Here is a 22889-nt window from a genome sequence, read left to right as displayed (position 1 = left end):
AACCATTTTTAAAGTGCTGTTGTTTTTGAACTGCGAACATATAATTGAAATAGAGAATGTTAGAAAGAAACCAGTTCGATGAAGTAACCAAAATGCATTTTTCATATATGAGCCATTGCCAACTCTTATAAAAAATATAATAGAAAAACTTACTTCGATACAACATACACTAATCACGCGAGGTATGATTAAAAAAACTTTACATAAATTAAACGGTTCCATTAGACAGTAAAGGATGACGAAATAAAAAATTTTATTCGTTGTAATAAAAATAAATTATAATCTTTAAGTTTATTTACGTCTAACGAATATGTACAGAATAAAAATAAAATTATCTGCTTAGCAGTTTTTATAAAGTTACGCTAATATTCACATGTTTAATGAAATGACGTTCATTTGGAACCATGATGAGCCCTGATGAATTTTACTTATTCAATGCAAAATAGAGAAGAAATGAGGACTAGAAATTTGACTCGTAATTTTTGTTGAGTTTTGAACGAACGCAATGAACCAATTTTGTGCAAATTATACAACGAAAACGTGTAGATCACTTCTAATTGACCAATGAAAATAAGTAAAATTCAATTAGTCGTGTATTCATGTACAATGCGGCACAGAGAAAGCTATACAAGTCTCAGACGAGATATTTGGGTTTATAAAACTGCTTTGTACACCCTGTATTCTTGTGATTGAACACAAATGTCACAGGTCGATTGTACTCATTTCTCTGAATCACAGTGTAGTAAAATAATCGTGAAGTACTGTATTGAGAGCACCTTTTAGTACGTTGTCGTTGTTGTCGTTTAAGTCCAACATACTTCACAATGTTTCTAAGAAAAAAATGCATTATTTGTATAACTGAAACAATCGCTATAAATATATCAGAGTGCTTGTAAAAGTACCCATAATTACTACAAATATAAGCAATTGTGTTCGCTTTCGAAACTATCGCTGAACATTTCCGTATGTAGAAGACTATAAACTGAAAATTTTTATAATAAAATTTTACATATTTACATTAGTTATAGGTAACATTTTGTTAATTTTTTGAATGGACAACAAAAAGATTAATACTCGCAAATCGGATCTACAATCATTATAACATCCGAATAATGTCCTGTTGTATGTTTGGGACTTCCATTTACGGTCCTTTAGAACGAACCGGTGCTCTTGTCCTTACCAATGTAATCTTGAAAGTTCTGCTCATAAACTTTCTCGTGATTGGTAAAATAGGATATAACCAGTTTCAGAGGACTTTTGTGTGTCTGACGTGAGGCCATAAAAATCTTCAATTGTAGACGCATCTATTTTCTGCAATTTGAATTCATATTTTACAATTTCATTTTTTTATTAAATTTAGTGGTAGTCAGTGAAGCTTCCATATTTGTACTAACTTGTGCACATCAGGGGCTATCGAGAAAGCCACATACCTTAACAAAAGCTAGACAGGGCTATGGGAAAACAGGAGAAAAGATCGAGAGAGCTATTTGAAAACCTTGTATGCTCTCGAAAGTTTCTGGTTTTCCTGGCAAGCGTAATGTTAAAACTAGAGCCACTCACGTCATTTCCAAAGAGCGAAAAGTTCTTTTCATGGCTACAAGAGCTTAGAAAGCTTAGAAAAGACCTATATAGTTTTAGAAGAGATAAATCACCTTAAAGACGGTACAAAACGCTCTGTAGAGATCAAAGGAAGTTTTAGAATGTTTTCAAAAAGATTTAAATACTGATACTACTGCGTAGCTCTGGGTAAGTGATAGAATGCATTGGTTCACAAAGCTCTGCATGAACCCAAAAGGCTATAGAAACAACTCCAAGGGACACCTCAGGTCCTTTTTTATAGCTTTATTTATAACCTTCTAGTGCTATTACAGGCCTTTCAAGATCTATTTAAAAGTCTAGAACAGCAGTCGCCAACGTTTTAATTCTCATTGGCCACGAAACAAAAAATATTTTATGTAATTAGCGGACATGTATATTTAATCAAATGTCTAGTTATTTCAATATTACATGCAAAATTATTTGGTACTTATAGGTAATTCAAATATAAAGGTCTTCATTATATTTTACTCTATTCATAACGTTTATCAAAAATGGAGACGTACATCAAAAAAAGGCACACATAAAATTCAAAGATGTTTCCCCAACGCATCCATTATGTTCATATATTTAAAAACCAATACCTATGGAACGGTTATAAATTTTAAGGAGTGTAATAAATTAAGCGTTGAAAGATTTGAAGGCCTCGGCAATTTATCCATACTTGAAAGGTAGAGAACCAATAATAGTAGCAAATTTAAAGAGCACATGGATAGATTTGTACCATTCCTCAAACATGAGCGTACCCAGCAAGCGATGTTCTCAGCTTCATAGACTACACCAACGTAATGTTGGAATAAATACTTACATCAACTTGGTCATCATCAAACAGCAACCAAAACCCATGACTTTTCACAATACTGATGTAATGGCCACGGTTAGGTCCGCTACCACAATGGATTACTACCGCTACTAAGTCGTACAATCTATCTGGATTTACTGCATCATCAGACTACAATAAAAAAAAATATATCCCACTTACAAGTGACACTCTAGTACATATTTTATTTGGAACTTTATTGATGTTCCAACATACCAATTTAAAAGAGAAAAGAAAAGGAGTTTTTTGAATGCATATTTTCTTTTTCGATTTAAAAAAATGAGTTTGTGAATGAGCAACTAATGTTGTTTCTGTAACAATCGTGAATGTGAATAAATGCTTATTATTCCATTGAATTATATGTTACAGAAACAGCAGGTTTAGGCATTGTAGCTTGCTTGCAATAAAAGTTGTTACGATATCGTAACAGCTCTGCACAGGATCCACAAATAATGCCACTCGATACTAACCGTATTAAATAGTCGTAACTCTAAGGGGAAAACAACCCTGTGGGATACTTTAATATGCCTGTTGTACTGTTCCATATACTTAAATCGTTTCAGATGTAGCGCAAGAATCATAGGCAATTTCTTTACCCTCATTCTTTTCTGCGCCTCCTGGTAACTACTACAATTATCACATTTAAACTTATTATCGCTACATAACGTTTCTGTGTTACTAAAACACCGAAGACAATGCGTTATACTTGTATTTTGTTCGATATCTACTTGTAAATCAAAAAAGTCTTCATCTTTACTACTTATCGTTTCACAATTTAAACAACGCGTTTCACTTGTAAGTATACCCTAAAAGTTAAGAATGTAATTTTTAAAGAAAATTCACAGCCGAGCCAACCTGGAAGATTTCGTGAACCCACGTCGGTTCGTTAGGCATAATATGTATCGTGCCATTCTCTCCCGGATTTTTACTTTTAATATTGTTTGTTGATGAATTCTGTTGTCTTTCGGCTGAAATGCGTTCAATTTAACAACAATAGTTAACAATGCAGCTTACCTAATATAATTTCACTAATATGATTGATTAAAAAATTTAAAAATTCGTGGGCATCCTGTTGCATGTAATTATCAAATTCTTCCTTTTCTTTTCGTAGCCTTGCTATAAATTTTTTTGGTGCAATAGACCCTACTTTCTTTTTTTGCGTTGCAATACTGTAAAACAAGTCGGCAAGACATGTCAGTAGAGTTTCTTTCGTTCGTTTATTCTTAGCCTTATATTCCAATACTTTATCACGGAAAGGTTTACAAAAATACAGTGCTTGGAGTACGGAGTTACTGTAACACGTATTTCCAAACTGAAACAAGCCATTATCATCGTTAGAGCCAATAATGTTTCAACGTACGTTTACTAGTCCAAAGTAATGTTCGTTTGACGGGAACTGTTCAGAACCTATATCTCGTTCCAGTTGGGAAATATTCGCACCCTATTTCATAAAAATTACGAGTTAATAGTGATCAATTGGATAATTAATGCAGGAGTTGTTTGAAAGGACGGATGAGGGATTTATGGTTAATACAATTAATTTATTCCAGAAACTTAATTTAAATGTGCATTTAGATAAAAATAATTAACTATACCATATTTTAATTGCTAATCCATTACGTTAACGTAGAAAACGCCTAAAATAAACATGTATGCATGATATAAACTCCATTATTGCTTTTTGACAGCTGTAAAACAACTTATGGTTATATGTGAACTGTCAAAACATTACGTAATTAAAAACCCTACAAATTACGTCTAGGTCGCATTCAAACGTATGAACGAATGATTTTTTTATTTGTTAAATGTACCTCGATCCTAGTGAAATTATACCATTGTTTATAAACAATGATTAAAACAATGATTAGATTAAGGGCCGGAAAGTGGAGAAATGGAAAATCTGTATATAATTATTACTTTATTAACTTAATACAAAATTAAGCAATGAACTCATAAGGAATAGGAGCCAAAACAATCGGTTGCTGTTTTCCGGAAACAACATGTGCCGGTTTAGGTCCAGCTGGTTGCCTTTTCAATGAGACTTTCGTATTTTTGTCCTTTGCTTCTTTTCGTAGCTTTTCATTTTCTTTAACACGTTTGATGAAGTCCTCTCTGCATTTTGAATGGTTAACATGTTCAATTCGAACGTTAATCCTTTTCGGGATGATGCGATGGCGAACACGTTTGTTGACAATAATACCCAAAGCGTGTGCGGTGACATTATAAACTCTTCCGGTTCTGCCGTGATAAACTTTGTATGGCATACCTTTTTGTACAGCACCATTTCCTTTAATGTCAACGATATCGCCCACTTTGTACACCTTCATGTACGTTGACAAAGGTATCGTACCATGTTTACGGAACTTCCGAGAGAATAAATCTCTTGTTCCACGACGGTAACCTTTTGAATTTGTCATTTTTTAAGATCTGGAAGAAGAAAACGAGGATATTAGTTACTGGCCATAACCTCACCTGCTCGCCATTACGTGCATTGAATCGGTCTTAAATTTTAAAAGCAGCAAACATTGCACCAATATAGAAACATACAATTATTATACGTCGACATTTTACCTAATAAGCCGTTTTAGAAAAGAAAATCTCTTACCAGTTACAACGTGGTTACTCAAAAAGAAAGTAATGGCGGATGTAAGTAACGATGTATTCCGTATTATCACTTCTCTCTGTTGGCTGCACTCATACCATAGAAGGATCCCTATAGTTTATTCACTCTAAAATTATTCTGGCTCACGGCCCGTCAAAGAAATCCACCATATACACGGTGTCTCAAATCGAGTGGGACCATTATTATTATTATTTATTCACAACAGAAGTAAAAATGTGGAAGCACACGAGAGAGCAATTGAATAGCTCATCAAGGGTCCCCATACTAAACATCGGAAAAAACCTGTACCTATATGAAAAAACACGGCAACCCTGTAATACAAATTGTTGGATATCCTAACCTGATGTTTGTTTTGCTTTTCCAATTTTCATTCAAAGCATGGCAAAGTTTCGTGAAAATTTAATAACAAATTGCGAAAAAAAGTTTATCATAAAGAATTTAGAGGACCACACGGTAAAATTTATCGTATTTTCAATGTGCGATACTTTACAGCTTTTTGTAGCGTTTAGATGGAAGAGCCTTTGACGAATTCCGAGAGCTATCCATTGACTTCGGTCGTGATTGGGGATGCTGTTACGTATCGTTAGGTAAAACACGGTAAGACTCTCCGTCCTGCACCTATTTGCAATATTGTAGTTCAGTGTCTTAGCGCAGGTGTCTTGCGAAATCCAGAGGCCAAAATCATCGAGACTAAGTGAGGGTATTCTCAGTATAAATGTCGAATTAAACCCTTTGGGCGCGTCACATTTCGAATCCGGTCGCAATTCCGAATTGCAAGTTGTCATGAATCGAATTTTAGAGAAGTGTGTTAAAGATTCAAGAGCGGTCGATATGGAATCCTTGTGTATTAAAATAAATGAAAAGGTGTGGGCGTTTAGGGTCGATATTAATATACTGAATCACGAGGGGAATTTGCTAGATTGTGCGTCTATAGCATTGCTGGCAGCGTTGGCACATTTTCGTCGACCTGACGTCAGTTGTGATGGTGAGGAGACTATTGTGCATTCGTATGCAGAACGGGATGCTATTCGTACGGTTATACATCATTATCCTGTTTGCATTACTTATGCACTTTTCAAGGAGGGGTAAGAATTAGTCACTACAAGATCGGTGATAATTAATATGTCTGCAGCACTGTCGTTTTGGCCGATCCTACTCTGCTAGAGGAGGGAGTCGCCGATGCTAGTTTAATTCTAGGCATAAATAGTTACAAGGAGGTTTGCACTTTGCATTTGGGTGGGAAGGCATTAATGGATCCGGAAAATATACTTAAATGCACTTCGAAAGCAGCTCATCGTGCTAGTCTACTTGTAACAGAGATTAAAACAGTGCTGAAACAAGATGACGAGAGGCGAGTACAGGGTCAAATTAACAGCTTCCAAAGTTTCAAGCATGCTCAAGGTACAAAGTCATTGGATACTCTCACAAAGTATTTGGATCAGTGGTCAGTGCAGAAGAGGAAAAGGGATTCAAAACGGAAAAATACTGAGAATGGTACTGTGCAACCGTTAGGCAAAGGATCGGCTGTCCTCTTGCCTGTAGAAGATGATGGTGCAAAGAGTTGGAAACCAAGTAGTGATGAAAATGAATCGGACTCGTGCAGTTAATAGTTTATTCAACATTTTAGTTCTTATTGCCAGTAAAATATTTTATAAAATTTAATTTTTAAAATTATATTATAAACGGTTTATAAGAAATATTAAGTTGTATCGCCGGTAATACCATTTTTTTGATCCAGTTTGTTACTGTTGGTTTTAACTGTGTAAATAAAGAACGTCAGGACATCTTTTTCTCTTACATGGATCGTTTTAAAGTGTTTCATTAACGTCTGTAACAAAACAAAAGAAATGTTAATCACATAGTTATCCATATATGTCAAAGCAGATTTTAATCTAAAAGGTATTTGCTATTTCCTAACCACATTTCATGACATTATAGTTGATTCGTAACACCTCACAAAGCGTCTTCTTGCAAACAAAACACGTTTTATAAAATAACTCATTGTGCATTATTCTCGTTGTACCTGTGTAAAAGAAGATGTTGCGTTTATGAAAGATTCGAATTATGCCCAAATAATGAATTTTCAAAGAATAATTTACGTATAGGTACAACTAATTAATTATGGCTAAGTAGAATCGAATAGGTGTTTCTTTACAATTAAAATTAGAAAATTGAATTAATTTAAAAAATAAATTCTTGAATGTTTATACCCGCACGCATATAACACTACAGAAAGCAACCGTCCTCGATCACAGACGATGGCTCGTAGTTATAGTAGGCTCTGGTACCCATTGCAAAATAGAAAAAAGTGCATTTGTGTTCATTGAGGTCTTATCGCCATGCATTCATATTATAATGTGTGTGACTGGGGCTCAATTCAGGGAAGTTATGTTGTGCTTTAACCTTTTGATTCAGTGTTCTTTGCTACACGCACACTTGTAGGTTTGTCACGTGAGCGGCATTTTTCGGGATTGTCCCGGTATTAGCTGCATTGTCACGGTTCTTCATTATATAAATCCCAGAAAAAATAACGCAATGTTTTGAATAAAGAGATCAAGCGCTATGAGAAATAAGAATAAAGACTACGTGTTTTATTCAAAAATGTATGGCCGTAATAAGAGCCAAAGGGGACGTTCCGCTTCCAGGTCCCCAATTGTGAAATATCAAATAAACATGGAAAATATTTGACGGTGCTTCACAACATAAATGAAGTTGAAATCTTCAAGATTTGTTTATGTGTACCACACATTTTGCCATATTTAACTCACATACTCAATTATTGTTTAAGGCACAATATTTTTCCATCATTTTGGAAGACATCTATTGTTATACCTACCTATCTGAAAAATTCGTGAGGTAACTGAGCTAAAAGATATACGACCTATTAGCACTACCCGCTTTTTCTAAAATACTCAAAAAGTTAATTGTCATTCAACGGCAGGAATATCTTAACAATAATTCTATCCTTCCCGAAATACAATCGGGTTTCCGTCCTGGTTATAGCTGTAGCTCTGCTTTCTCAAAGATTACAGACGATATCCTAATAGCCACAGATGAGGGCAAGTTAACACTCCTAGTCTTTTCTCCCAAGTGAAGCTGAATCAGCACTAGCTGCATTCAACTGTGACCTAGCAAGCCTAGCTAAATTTTCGAAATCCCACTGCTTAAATGTAAACCCCTCAAAGTCCGTTGCTATACTATTTGTGAAAAAATGATCGTGAACTGCATCTAAATGACCTAGCATCGACGCAGCTACCATTCCCTTATCCGATCAAGTCAAGAATCTACGGTTGCACACGGATAGCAATTTGAAGTTTACGCAACATATCTCCTTTAGATTGCAAAAAAGTTTCTTTTTATAGATCGTTGAATATTTTGAGGGGCATTAATAACATTTTCATTAAAAGAATTTCCAATTGTTTGAGGATTGTCGATGATTGGTTCTGAATTTTTAAGAGTAAGTGCTTGTTTACAAGGAACGTATACGTAAGAAATACGTAAGACTTAAAAATTTCGGAAAGTTGAACTGTATAGAAACATACGAAGGTGTTTATAATGAACGTAATTTTTACGTACGTATACGTAAGTGCTATGTAGGTAAGTCTTGCGCATAGTCGCAAAAGTTGTAAATGTTTCAAAGTTACGTACGTACTACATAGTAGTATGATCTTTGGTTTATTGTAAACAGAGACGTAAATTTACGAAAACGATACGAATATGCACGAGTTACGGTTTATGAAATATTTACATACGTTCATTGTAAACAAACACTAGGTAATATTTCTATGTGACTTTTCTATTGTTAAGTATAGATATAAGGCTCCATACTGTTTTATTTTTATTATTTTGAAATTATGGAGAGGTAGTGCCTGATGACATCTTTGCTTGCAAATGTTAATACGTTTTCAGTTCGGTACAGGCAGCTCAAGTAAAAGACTTTCGCAGCAAACCATAGTAGATGTACGTTTAAAAATTAAGCTAAAGTGACGGCTTGGAGCTTATGAACTTGACATTTTCTAAATTGGAACAAACAATATTGTATTTATAAAAAGTTATGGACTACGAAATTAGCGTATACATTCGACAAGATTGAACTAACTAAATCTCGAGTTAAATCATAAAAAAAATAAGGCTCTGCATTTTCAAAAAGTAATTGACAGTGACAAGGTAACACAGTTTTTAATTTTGAAGTTTTTATTTATATCTAATGCCCCATTTTTCCACCTCTCCAGAACTTTACTCTCCGAATAAATTCTATGTATACCATTGTCAATACAATCCTTGTCACTGTACTTATTGACCGAATAAATTTATCGAGAGATGAAAAAACTAACTCTTAATCTACTTGTCTACCACCACCTTTGAGAAATATGCAGCATATTTCGTGATGCGCACTTTCTCAGTATCTGAAACGATTCTTTGTTAGTCCTCGTTGAAGTTGCTTGAAGCCAGGGACAGCCCGACACAAAATCTTCATTGTGCAGGATTTGTTTTCGAACCTAAAGCCTTCCCTGCTTGAAGCAAACAGATATGGGCATGGACAATTTATAAACCGGCACTCCATTTACTTAAAGCAGCTTCACGAGGTCCAATGAATAAAGTTACTAGTTTCAAGCGGTCTTACATAGTACAGTATTAAACGTGCACTGGTTAGCATACTTACATCTGCTAACTGTGCTTTATTTAAGCCTGGTCGGGTAGGGACCTTATAATGTCTTTTATATCTACGTAATGTATTCACTTGTAACTGATACAAATCCACCTCCGGAACATCAGTATCTGTCTCATTACTGTCATCTTCCGAATCCTTACGTCTACGTTTACTTCTAGCACATTGTATAATCATTTTGTGGAAGTCACAGATGTAGATATGCCTCGCCTAAAATGAAGTAATGAAATTCTACAATATCCCCCGAGCTGGGTAGACTTACGGAAGTATCGATACTTAAATTAAGTCTTCTTTGCGTAACAGTTTTTTGAATACGTTTACTGTAGGATGCGTTACCTGCCGGTTTCGTGCATCGTTCGTTGTTATCAACTAGGCAACAAACTTGGTCCGTGGGACCTCGCGAATCTTCCTCCCCGGTGCTAAAACCGTTCATTCTCCACTACAGCTCGCACGAAACACAAACAGTTCGAACTACACACATCATTCACTTCACCTGCTGCACATCAACATTTTTATTTATTTATTATGGCATTTGTGTATAAATTTTCTGATTGGAGACACATAATGAAGAGCGCTCGCCCCTCCCAATAACAACATAATCAAATTTCCACTTGTTAATTGTACGTGTTTAATAAATCGTGTATTCACTTTGAGAATGCGATAAATGCGGGAAACGGCGATTGCGGTTTTTCGCTCAATTTTAATTAATTATTGTCCGCCTAATAGGCCCATTTAACGATTGTACTTTTCCAATTTTATGTTTACGTACGAACAAAAACTCATTCCTACCATTGCGCAACTGATAATGTTATTGGTTAGTAAAAGAAACGTAACAGAATACAATAAATGTGTCGGGATTGGTCGGATTTTTCCGCGAAATTTAAAATTGACCAATCGAACTGTTTTAGATTCCCTATGTTACACTTGTATACCGCATTAAAGTGGCGTGGGGTCAAGAAATACGAAGCCGATCTTCAGTTGTATCCAGACTAGGTACATCAGGTAAGAAATTTTTATATTTTTACTTGTAGGAATTGTCATTGAATAATATTTAAGCCGACATATGTAGTAACAATTTTGTGATTAAGTTTGTGATTCACGGCGTTGTATTATCTTCGTATAGGTTAAAACTAAATCCATAATTTGCTACGTACTATCCCATATAACGAGCCAGCAAATGGCTGCCATAAGCTTTACATAGGAAGTAGCCTTAGCGAAGTTTACAATTTTTTTCTACGATTACCGTTCGTCGAAGGCAAGTGTGATTTTTTTTTAAGATTACTAATTTTCGTGCCGACTTTTATGATATTTTTGCAAGCCGTTACGGTAAGTGGTTTGGCAGTTATTGTATTTTTTCTAACCGGCTTTGTTCGTATGGCAAGCCCGTATAGCGTGTATACGACTCCATTTATACAATGCTTTTTCCCTATGCTGTGTATAGCTCCGTATAGATATACGTTACGAATTATTTGTCATTCTCGATGATATTTTGTCAATTATAACGACGAAACCTTTTGATTTTACTATTTTAAGCTTATTCAGGTAAAGTTTTATTGATGACGTAGTGTATTTCGAAACCATTATTCAATATTTCTGGAATTTGTTAGAGCGTAGCATACGTTTTAGTTTTGCCGCCAATATGTCAGCGGGCGTCTTTTAACTGTAGAGATATATTTTTCCTTGGTTCTCCCTTAAATTGGACTTTATTTTTAATTATCCCGTTTATAAATTTTGTAGAACAAAGGTCATTCAAGGTTATTACTGTATTTATACTACTAAAATGTGAGTTTGTGATCTATTTAAGTCTATTTTATTACATCTGACGAACGTTAAAACGTTCACGTTTCAATGCAGATTGCTCATCTTAAATGCAATATTATTCTACTGATTACAAATGATACCTCCACGCATTATTTATGCATTTGAGGTTTTTTATTAAAAGTTGCGAGTTCCTCCGATGTTACACAGCCTCCCTGATCAGAACTCGAAGGATCATCGCAGGACAGTCTTACAAGTTTCCAAATATTGTGTAGAAGTCAATAAACTGTATCCTGAAATTTAGCCAACAGGGTGTTACCTACTTCAAATATAATATTATTTCACTGGAGCTTCTGTCGGAGATCACTTTGTGTAACGGGAAATTTGATTTCGGATACACATTCAACGCATTTGCATTACATGAAGTAAATTGTATTACTTACAGAAACTGTAAGATCAACGAATAAGCATATACTGAGCTATAAGTTTTGTGGGTCATGTGTAATTTTTTGTGACAATATTCTAAGGTTTCCATTTCACCATTTCAAAATTTTGCTTACCTACATCAATAAAATTAATGTACATAGTTGGCAAGTGTTCGGGCAATACAGTTTTAAAATTTTAGTAAGGCTCCTATAGCGCTTCCCATAGTTCTATCATGTTCTCCAAAGTAGTTTCCAAAAAAATAATTCTTGCGAAGGTAACAATATTCAGCCAGTAATAGATTTGAAATATTTTTTGGGAAGTTGGCAATAACAATCGAGCAGTAAATGTGCATATGAATGGATAAATCTTAGCCCATCTTGTTCTCGCTTTTCGAGAGTATGATGGTGGTCATGCTTGTTTGTTAGCGAACGTTGCTCCTTATCCTGTTTTATCCTAGTTTAAATACCTGATGTTAATGTCCTATATGTGTGTTTACGTCTTGAGTGTGACTTGAAAAGCCCGAGTTTATAACGAACATAACATAACTTTAGTCGCTAACATAATTCTTTCATCTTGGATTTTAAAGCCTTGCTTATGGGGATAAACTGAAACTCTGCCTGCATCCTTGCCAAACGCTGAACAAACTTCCTACACTCTACCTATTGCGAAGCGGACTGCTTGCATACGACAAGCGGGGGTGGTGGTGAGCGATTTTCCTCCTTCCTTTAGGGGTGTTTGGGTACCAAATGTGTCATGATCATGATTGATTTGAAATCTACTACACACATCAGAAATATGCAAAATCCTCTACTCACACACTGGGATATACTATAGCAGGGTAGATGTAACGGCTTACGATGTGTTCGACTGTACTCTGAGTAACCGACCAGCAAGTTATTAAGCAGCCACTGATAGAATTTTGGCTATCGTGTTTCATATTGTCGGAAATATTCTACTATCAAAAAAAGCAACTCAATTTTTGATGTCATTGGTGACAACCCTTAAATGTGAAGCAGGATTCTCAAATTTTTCATACGCGAAATGGATTTTATCTTGTAAGCCATTTCTTGTTATCTTGTGCGGAAAAGGAGTTCTGAGCAACACCACCAGAGTTTAATAATACATAACAATCACGGGTTCGACATCATTATTAACAAGTTTTTTTAAACATGTTTATAAAATCAATATAAAGATTAGAAGGCATTGTTTATTTTGCGTATGGGATAGTTCGCTTCTTCGAATTGAGAAACTTTCAGATTAAGTTGTTTTTTTCATAAGTTTTGCAATTACCGAAATATTTGATTTTTGCAAAATGGTGCTTACAAGTTTTTTTAAACAACTTTTAATTTGGCCTTACATTTTTTTAAATTTTCTACACAAAATTTTAGTCGGCAAAAAACTGCAACATTTTGCCCATCTAACCTAATCGCAGTCTTCAACAATAACCCATGCAATCCCTCTCGATCTGGGACACCCTGTATATTCGAATATTTTTAAAATTAGATAATACGCATAACATTGTTTTGAAAAGTGATCTTGAATTCGGCATTTATATTGTTAAATACATAGGTACTAAGAACTGAAATACATTTAGTGAAAATCGTGATTGCGCAAATCGTTAAAAATCATAATATTTTTTTCTGATTTCATAAATAATGGTGACTTTCCTAATTACGTATGAAGGTCGATTGTTACTTGCGCTGCATTCAGCTCGGAGAAGCGACGCGGTACCGCGCTGCAAAATGTAACTCTAGTGTGCATTTCCGCTATGGCGGCAAAAAGCGACAGCATCGATACACTTGCGTTGTTTTTTGGCTTAGTGATGCCCGGCGACATACACAAAAATAAGCTCACGAAATACGATAAACTTCGCCGCGCGACGTCGTAAACTTACTTTAGTGTAGCTTAAGAACGCGATACCGACTGTGTAGCGTGGCATGGCGTTGCGTCGCCAAGATTAATGCAGCGCAAGTGATAATCGACCTTAATAGTCCAGATTTATTTACTCGTTTGTTTACTAGTACATTACATAATAGTTTTTAATTGTAATGCCGTGCGAGCGGTACATGCGTTAGCTACATAAAATTCTTTTTCTATTTCGGTGTCACAATGATGATTTTGTACAACTGTTTTCGGAGTTGTACAAAGACAGTGATTATAGTCGTGTTTTTTTGGTAACTCATCTCTTAAGTTGGCAGTTACTAGTTAGTACAAGTGGGTACTTCGTTGGGTACTTCCATGTTTGAACTTCAAAATGTCAGTCTTACACTACGCTGCCAACCCAAAACTTAACGGCATAAAAAGTGTTCCCAACATAAAACATGTTAGTTCTAATGTTCCCTATAGTTTCTGATAATGATTTTTTTAATTAAATTAAAGCACCGAAATAGAAAAAATAGTATGAAAAACGCGTGTTACAATGCGACCTATTGTAATACTCCTATCTTGCGGACACTCGTGGCTACGCTTCGCGTCGCCACTCGTGCCACAAGATAGTCGTATTACAATAGGTCGCATTGTAACACTTGTCTTTCAATATACTATTTCAATTTTCAAGAACTTAATTTTGGATTCGTTATTTTCATCAAATATAAAATTTCCTCGAAATTTTTTTTACATGAAAAATTGTTTGTATCGACAACGTAGAGCGTGTAGTATTTATACCTATTTCAATTTTTAATTGTATTTTTGTTTTGTGAAAAATGTTGCTAAGAATATTTTGGAGAAAAGTTCCTTAGACAGTCACCCTCTGCGTAAACAATTTGAAACCCTTTTGTGACAGGTAAGGGCATTTTTAATCCTCGTGAATCACACAAACAATGGCAGACCGTCCGGAGACCCAAATTTTAAACACAAAGGCAATCGACCGAGATTCTTTTCTCTCGTTTAAATCTACCGTTATTTGTCGCTCGACTACGCTAAACATAAATTTCTTTCAAAAGTAATCGGTTATTTTTTGCGGCAGATGGGCCGATTTTAATATTTTTAATTACAAAATGAAATATGGCTGTCTGCTTAATTAATTTAGTTAAGGCCGGGTTAGTGGAGACCCTAAATACTATAACCAAGCCCTGGGAATATGCATTCTTATTGACCGCGTTCAGTACGACTCTTTGGTGGGGGTTGGATTTCAAATTACGCCGCTGCGTGTGAGGGCGCTTCGATCCGTATTGGCGTCCTCTCGATACTGTGTTGCCAGATTTTAGCAAACAGTTCGTCGTGTGTGCGTTTAAACTCGCTTTGTAATTATTTCAAATTATCGGTGGTTTGAAGGTGGATTTTTGTGTTTAAGTGCGCTCGTATTAGTCGCATTGAAGTGGGTGATCGTCTGGCGTGTGTCTAATAGTTTTGGTTTGATTTATTTCTGGTTTGTGATCCGAAAATGTGGATTGCGGGACGGGGAAATTTGTGTCTGTGTTTGGAAACTAATTGTTTGTCAGTTTTTGGTTCGATTTATACCTACAACTGTAGCATACGGCGTTAATAGCCCTTAGGCTGACCTCGACATTGAATTGTCGGCAAAATCTTTCGCGCCGTTGCAGCACCTCTTATCTCTTTCTCTTTTTAACACGAGCGGTTAGTACTGCGCATCACCCCGCATAAAAGAGTGAAACTTGCAACAACCCCTCGCAGCCGCCCGTTGGTGAGTTGCAGTAGTGAGGTCATGTCGGACCATCGTGGTGGAGTATGGGGTGCGCGGGAGGATGCCGTTTGGTGGCCCGGCGCAATAGCCGCCGCCGATCAACAATCTCTCCATCACCAACAGTTACTTCACCAACAACAACAACAACTTGCGGTCCAGCAGCAGCAGCAACAACAGGCCGCCCAACAGCAGCAGCAGCAACAACAAAATGAAATTGCCAATTCAAACGCCGGGACACACCAACTCTTCAGTTACAAGATGGCCAGCACGTTTCAACATCCCGCAACCACCATGGCAAATGTATCTTCCCCTTCGCCTATCGCAGCACCGGGTATGCGCGGTTACGAATACAGACTTGCTGGAAACCCAACTATGACCGCTCCCCCGCCGACGTCACAATGGTGGTACCCTAGTGCGATGGACAACTCGATGCAAAATTCATTACCACCAAACAGCATGCAAAATATGTCACCTGTACAGACTCCTCCCCCAGTGGTAGGTTCCGTTTCGTATTCTATTAACGAAAAATTAATAAAATGGCGTCCGAAAATCCGATAATTGCGAATTTTATTTCCGAACTTCGGCACGTTTAGGTCATTATCTCGCTACTTCGCCGGAGGTCAGGGCAGGTGGTCTTTGGGTGCGGCACTTCACCTATAAAAAAATAATTACTATATGCATAAAATTAACGTCAGGATCGACGGTATTCGAAGGTTTCCAAATAGCACCTTGAACCGATGTTAAATTTCCCGTGTTACTCTCTTGATATTGAACTTCATTGACCGCAAGTTTTTTTCCAGTTTTTTTTTTCTTATAATTCGTCCGTTTAGTCATGTCATTCCAATTACGCGAACCTAATTAAAAGTTCTTGGTACGATTAAATTGTTAAACGACTTTTGCATGGGCACCCCCGCCGGAGAGAGCGTTTGCGTTAGTACAATGAAACTTGCAGTTACGCGAAGAATGCGCGCCGTTAGAAAAACTATTTGTTGGCCTTATTCAAATTGACGATGGAGATTACCAATAAAAGGAAAATTGCACGTGTAATTTTGTTGCAGACAGTTCAGTCAGCAGTTCAGCAACAGCATCAAGCGGCTGAAGTTCATAGGCAACAGGAAGTGCAAAGGCATCAAGCAGAGGCTCAAGCTGCCAGACAGCAGCAAGCGGTTGCGGAAGCTCAGGCGAGGCACCAGTCTCAACAGCAGCAAAATCATTTGCAACAGCAAAACCACCAATCGCAGCAAAACCATCAGCACACTCAGACGCTTCATCAGCCCCTACAGAATCACCAGTCGTTACACTTGCAATCTGCGAATCATCAAGTTCCAGACCAAAAGTCGCTTCATCAAATTAGTCATATCCAGGTACCTACGAGAGGAAGGATGCCGCGTGGTAAAGCCGATTCGAGACCTAGGGGTCGTATGACCGCCTACGCGTTTTTTGTACAGACGTGCAGAGAAGAGCACAAGAAAAAGCATCCCGAAGAAAACGTCGTATTCGCCGAATTCTCGAAGAAATGTGCGGAAAGGTGGAAGGTAAGCGCGCGCGTTTCCGTTTTCAGTTACAGGAAAAAACTTAATTAAGCCATTAATTTCGGGTGTTTTAACTCGCAGGTAAAATTAAGGGGACATTGTGCTATTATTACCTTTCTCATTTTAAAATGAAGGTAAACAGGTTTTGGGTAAGGCAACTGCGGTATTTAAGATTCTCGTCTACACCGGTTAAGACCGCGTTGCCAGTTTTGTTTTATCGAAAATCCCCGTCGATTTTAGAAAATTTTATTGCAAAACTTGCATTATAGATTATAAATTAAGATATTCGTTTTATTATACGCACGCGCCCCTTCGCGGATTACATACGAAAATCAATGGTAGACGCTTAAAGAGGGGTTTTACAGGGGTAAGAGGAAAGCAACCCCTTTATGTGGAACCCTTTTACGAACTAATCTTGAAAATTTTAATTGAAAAATCTTTTTAATTTACTTTTTTCTCTTTGTAATCAATTTAGATCATTCACACACTGACATTTCCATTTGGTAGCGCAACGCCACATACGAAATTGTGCACGATTTTCTCAAACCCCTTTATTTTAGACTATGCTGGATAAAGAAAAGAAAAGATTCCACGAGATGGCCGAAAAGGACAAGAAGCGTTACGATGCCGAAATGCAAAACTACACTCCACCGAAAGGCGAAAAACAACGCGGTAAAAAGAGGAAGCAAATCAAAGATCCAAACGCACCAAAACGTTCCTTGTAAGTTCAACTTTCATTAGCCCATCACAAGCATAACTTGATCGATTGATTTCCCAATTACTTTGGATGTCAGTCATAAAAGTATGCTATACTAATCGAACGCGGGAAATTTTTTTAGCATATTTCATTGCTAAAATTCTGATTTGTGTTACGTACAACAAATTGAATATTTAATTTTATAAAAAAATTTTTGTTAACGATAATTACTTTTTTCGTTTGTTTAGGTCCGCTTTCTTTTGGTTTTGCAATGACGAACGCAGCAAAGTCAAGTCACAAAATCCGGAGTATGGCGTAGGCGACATTGCTAAAGAATTGGGACGAAGATGGGCAGAAGCGGATTCTGACGTAAAATCAAAATACGAAGCGATGGCCGAAAAAGATAAGGCTCGCTATGAAAAAGTAAGTAAAGTAGCTGCTTTGTTTGTATATTTTTAATTTTCTTCGCCACGTTCGCATTAATATGGCGCACTTTTCCAGTTTCCAATAAATGTTTAAAATTACCGATTCTTAGGAAATAGGCGTTTACATTTGTTCCAAGATGACAGTTGTCTTCTCTCTACCTTTTTTGGTTTATGAAAACTGTCTTACGTTAAAATCAAAGCATGTGTAAAGCGTTGTTTTAATTTTATGATTAATATGCATCATTTTTAAAGTACGCCCATGATTAGACACACCAATTGAATGAGATTTGATTTGTCTTTCCCAAATTTAATTTAATACTTGTTACATTTCTACATCCCAAATACAAGACGACGGATCAACCACTACATTACATCAATTGAAATTGAATTTTTCATTTCAATGCATTAACATTTAATTAATTAAACTTTCTCAGTTCTACTTTTGCCATATAATTGTAGTATGTGGTTGAAAATTGTGAAGATGTGCGGGTTACGCATCCAATTTTTTAATTTTCATTTACTGTTTGTATGTTTAGTAATACGTAAATATGTGTACAGTATACCCGCGAGCGACGCCGCTAGCCGAAGATAGGATTGGCCACACGAAACCTGAACAGTGGCGTAACATTGCTTAATGTATCGATAAACTGAACTGATAAGACGAGTGACAAAGATCACTTTTGATTGATGAGTATTGACCAAAATTTAATCAGTTAGTCCTTTGACCATTGTCTATCTATTACTGAAAACAGAATGTGTTTTTGTGCTGAATTCTAAAAATTAGTCGAGGATAAACTGTCTTTATTTTAGCACATATAACAAAAATGTATTTAAAAAAGTTGTAGGGATAAAAATTATGGTCGACTTTTTGTTACAAGGATGAGTACGTCAGTATTGGATTCTGATGAAAAAACTATAAAGTAGGTTTACTATTGACTAATTTTTAGAATTATGCAAAAAACACCCCATATATTAATTGATTTTTTAATATTTTTCAATAGTCAATAGTTTGAGACTAAGCAGGAGCGATCCTCAGAATATGAAGGTCCAACTCCACTCAATCCGTGGACACACTATACATAAAAAATACGTACAAAAATTGGATGGAAAAGAGTATAAATTTTTTTCCAATAAAATAAATGGTAATAAATGTGGCCACAGAAAAATGGAACTAACAATATAATCTATCCTTTCGCTAAATGCGAAAAAAATTATGGCTTGGACTTTCTTTATATCAGCATGTTGGAATATGAACATTTACATAACAAATTAAGATTTCAAATTACGCTAGCTAGTGCATAAAATTCATATGACTCATGAGATTACTGTAAATATTCAATGAATTTTTATAGATATTATAATAGGCATATGGAAAAACTTTTACTGATACTCATACTCAAATTCTTGACTGAACAGCTTCCTAGCTCAAAAAGTAGACATAAAAAAAGTTTTTGACATTCTTACATTCTTTTATAACGAAATCAAAATAACCGTTTTGACAAAAAAAATGTTACTTTTTCAATTTTGATACTTTTTCTCCCTTTTTTGTAATAAAACCTAGTCATAATTTTTTATGGATGTGGATAATTTAATAAAAACTTGTTTTTGAGAAAAAAATTCAAAACCGTACAAAAATTATTTTTCGTTTCTGTATGCCTAGTATTACATATCCAAAATTTGAAAAAAAATTATTCTTTAAAAACTGCTTAAAATGATCTAAAACGTCATTTGATGAAATTTTAACATGTCCAAAAACTGTGATCGCAATAGCCCCTAGCTCAAGCTAGGAAGCTAAAAGTCTACGTAACGGTTTACAGAACATTTTTCTCCCACCACCCAGTTTACATGTTAGCTTTCTGTATAACTAAATACATTATTTAAAATTTTTCCAACCATGGGAAATCCTAAACTTTTTTTTCTTGTGAAAAGTCAGCCTCTTAATTGCAAACTTTTTTTACGCAGGAAATGACAGCGTACAAGAAGAAAAATAATCCCGCCATGCCTGCTGCTCCTGTACCTGAAGCGGATGATGAAGACGACGAGGAGGAAGAACTAGAGGACGATGAAGATGAATAAGCATAGAAAGTTTGTCATTTGTACCTCACATGCCTTTCATTCATTCCTCCCATGTAAATAGCAGTTTGTGTTTTTCATTCTTTATCTCATGTTTGTTTGTGAGTACTTACTGACTGCGTGAATGAAAGTCGCTCGAGTCGTTATATAAACAAAGCTCGGTGACGTTTTTGCATCATCCCCATTTAAACCAACAAAAAAAAAAGATATTTGTAACTTGAATTGAAAAGTTTGTTTTGTAATAAATTAGATTATAGAACTGTGTAAAATTCTGGTATTTTGATAGAACGAAAGATTTTTATATATGATTTGCTTTTCAAGTTACTTTAAATAATCGGTACGATTTTACGTGTCAGTTTCGTTCATAATTAATTTAACTAATTTTTATGTATTGAAATCGTTATTTTTTTAATCCTTACGTGTTTCATTTCCGAGTCCGTGCTCAGGCAAGTCCAACGGGTTCATATATATTTGCGACGACCGATTGTTTATTTTTTGATGTATGTACGTATTTTTACTGCTTTGGATTTTGAAGTTGCCAACCGTTAGCTTGTGTACGAGTATTAGTGAAAAAAATTACCCTTTTTCGTAATCCACATTTGAATTTATTTAAATGGGTGAATGTAGGTTGTGGAAAGACAAGGGAAGTATTTTTTAGCAAAGTTTAATCCATGTTACCATAGAAGTAAAAGATGATCAGTGCTTTTAATTATAAATTAATGTAATAAAATGCGATGTTTGCAAAATTGCAATGTTCAAAGTCCAATTCGCAGATTGTTTTGGTTGTCGCAATTTAATTTAATTTATATAGCTGTATTCTACGATGTTAAGTTAAAATATTCACTAGTATATGTAATGTCAATCGTACCCTATAGGATAAGCAGAGCAGAATATTTTTTGTCGGTAAATTTTTCATTATAACTGATAGCAAATTATCGATTTTAAAGTAAGAACAGTGTGGTGACACTTCAGACTGCCTCAACTATGTATTATAAATATATTAACAATGGACAATATATTGACTAGCCAAGTGCTTTGTATATCCATTTCTTGTGTATTTTTTAAAATCTGTTTGTAAAATATAATTTTTAATTTACCTCCCCAAGCACATTTAAAATGGGAGTAAAATGTAAAGACATGTTGAATTTGACATAGTATGTATTTGCAAGAAAAATGTTAACATATTTTGTATTTCTCTGAATACTGTTTGCGTTAACTTTTCTACTAAACTCCATAAAATGGAAGAAATTCACTTCCCATGACAGTGCTCTGTATTATTTTAGGGAAATTGATAGAAGCAATGATTGTTTTTTGTATCTTATAGGGTTTAATAAAAGTAATAAACTTTTGAGAAGTAACTTTTATAATTGCTAGTTTTCGAAGTTTGTAAAATGTACATATTTTTAATCTCGCAAAGATTGTACAAATTGTGTAGCATTATTTAAAAGAAAAAATGCATTATACAGACTTGTCCACCTTTAATCTTCGAGTTCAAGAAAACGTTAATGTACAAGAGCATTTTTGTAGGCATATTTGGAATCTCCAAATTTTCCTCATTTGTAAAAAAATGAAATGTCCTTTTTATGCCTTGTGGTAGTTTTTAAGCCTCTTGTTCAAGCAATTCCTTTTTACTCCCTTTAGAAAACCTACCTGGCTTTAATTGGACATACGCCATCGGGTCTTTCTGATTGATTGCTGGAGCCTAACACTTGACCCTTTACAAAGCTACATATCATTTTATTTGTAAATAATTGTATACACAACCTCTAATTTTTCTTTTATACTGTGGTTTTGTCAAGTTTTGAAGGCACTCTACAAGTTATAATATAAAGCGCTCTTATACTCTGGCGACTTCTTAAAAAAAGAATGTTGTGGGTTACTTAGTCCGAGATTATCTTTGTGTCTGGTATCGTAAGTGTGCACATCTTTATTGAGCAAATAGGAATTCTTGTGCATGTGTATGTGAGTCACACAGTGGAGTACATATATGGAAAACAAGGTGAGAATTCGACGGCTGCGGAAATCCCCTTGGCACGAATGATTGTATTTAATATTGAAAATTAATCGGAGTAGTCTTTTTTGCAATACAAACACTCTGTCACAGTAAATGCTGGCTCCCCATACTGCAATATTATAACTAATCGCTGAGTATGCTAATGCATAGTACACACTTAGTAAAACTCCAGGTGAGGTTTCACAAGCTCCAATAAGAATCCAGAAATCAAATTGTGGCAATTTTTTTCTATATATTTCCCATTAAAATTCTTTTTGTGAGAATCTGCCTAATTTTTCCTTGAAAGTTCAATAAACCCGCTCAATTTTTTGGCAGATTACAAAATGATAAAATATAGACTAATCTATATAAATGTCACCTTTGGAATTTTTGTTTACTTGGGAAATCGTACTTAATTGTAATTTCCAAAGGCGACACGACAGCAACTTATTTTTGATCGCTCATTATATTTTCATAATAAGATTGAAATGTGTCCATGTTGGAAGATCCAATTCTGAATCAAAATTTGTTCAATGATGACAATGTATTCCCGTTTGTAGCTTATTGTCATGCACAAAGATTCTCAAATAATACGAAATATCTGCGAGATCAGTATTTTTCCGATCTGTGGACT

The 22889-nt window shown here is 35.4% G+C and overlaps 5 protein-coding genes across 6 annotated transcripts; 2 read left to right on the top strand and 3 right to left on the bottom strand.

The window, feature by feature from the left end:
* Positions 1–802: 802 nt before the first annotated feature.
* Positions 803–4146, bottom strand: LOC116168564 (ubiquitin carboxyl-terminal hydrolase 46). Its single transcript, XM_031484470.1, has 7 exons — positions 4012–4146; positions 3777–3857; positions 3431–3728; positions 3272–3384; positions 2887–3222; positions 2405–2548; positions 803–1311 (listed from the first exon to the last, which is right to left on the bottom strand). The coding sequence occupies exons 1-7, from the start codon at positions 4012–4014 to the stop codon at positions 1204–1206; spliced, it is 1083 nt and encodes a 360-aa protein (XP_031340330.1). The 5' UTR covers positions 4015–4146; the 3' UTR covers positions 803–1203.
* A 171-nt stretch (positions 4147–4317) lies between these two features.
* LOC116168566 (60S ribosomal protein L21) lies at positions 4318–5181 on the bottom strand. The gene is made up of 2 exons (XM_031484472.1): positions 5022–5181; positions 4318–4843 (listed from the first exon to the last, which is right to left on the bottom strand). The coding sequence occupies exon 2, from the start codon at positions 4831–4833 to the stop codon at positions 4354–4356; it is 480 nt and encodes a 159-aa protein (XP_031340332.1). The 5' UTR covers positions 4834–4843; positions 5022–5181; the 3' UTR covers positions 4318–4353.
* A 114-nt stretch (positions 5182–5295) lies between these two features.
* Positions 5296–6825, top strand: LOC116168563 (exosome complex component RRP45). Its single transcript, XM_031484469.1, has 4 exons — positions 5296–5492; positions 5542–5636; positions 5681–6124; positions 6172–6825. Exons 1-4 carry the CDS (start codon positions 5418–5420, stop codon positions 6644–6646), a joined length of 1089 nt encoding a protein of 362 aa, XP_031340329.1. The 5' UTR covers positions 5296–5417; the 3' UTR covers positions 6647–6825.
* Positions 6638–10505, bottom strand: LOC116168565 (histone deacetylase complex subunit SAP30 homolog). The gene is made up of 3 exons (XM_031484471.1): positions 9971–10505; positions 9703–9918; positions 6638–6867 (listed from the first exon to the last, which is right to left on the bottom strand). Exons 1-3 carry the CDS (start codon positions 10139–10141, stop codon positions 6739–6741), a joined length of 516 nt encoding a protein of 171 aa, XP_031340331.1. The 5' UTR covers positions 10142–10505; the 3' UTR covers positions 6638–6738.
* Positions 10506–10995: 490 nt separating this feature from the next.
* Positions 10996–21620, top strand: LOC116168560 (high mobility group protein B2-like). Of its 2 annotated transcripts, none has more exons than XM_031484464.1 (5): positions 10996–11034; positions 16594–17070; positions 17628–17788; positions 18013–18187; positions 20152–21620. In XM_031484464.1, the coding sequence occupies exons 1-5, from the start codon at positions 11011–11013 to the stop codon at positions 20263–20265; spliced, it is 951 nt and encodes a 316-aa protein (XP_031340324.1). In that variant the 5' UTR covers positions 10996–11010; the 3' UTR covers positions 20266–21620. The 2 variants fall into 2 exon arrangements, with proteins under 2 accessions (XP_031340324.1, XP_031340323.1); XM_031484463.1 differs by lacking the exon at positions 10996–11034 and adding an exon at positions 15174–16030.
* The last annotated feature ends 1269 nt before the right edge of the window (positions 21621–22889 follow it).

This window comes from Photinus pyralis, unplaced genomic scaffold, assembly GCF_008802855.1.
Source record: "Photinus pyralis isolate 1611_PpyrPB1 unplaced genomic scaffold, Ppyr1.3 Ppyr1.4_LG4, whole genome shotgun sequence".
Lineage (NCBI taxonomy): Eukaryota > Metazoa > Arthropoda > Insecta > Coleoptera > Lampyridae > Photinus > Photinus pyralis.
This window is presented reverse-complemented; position numbering and strand designations above follow the sequence as displayed.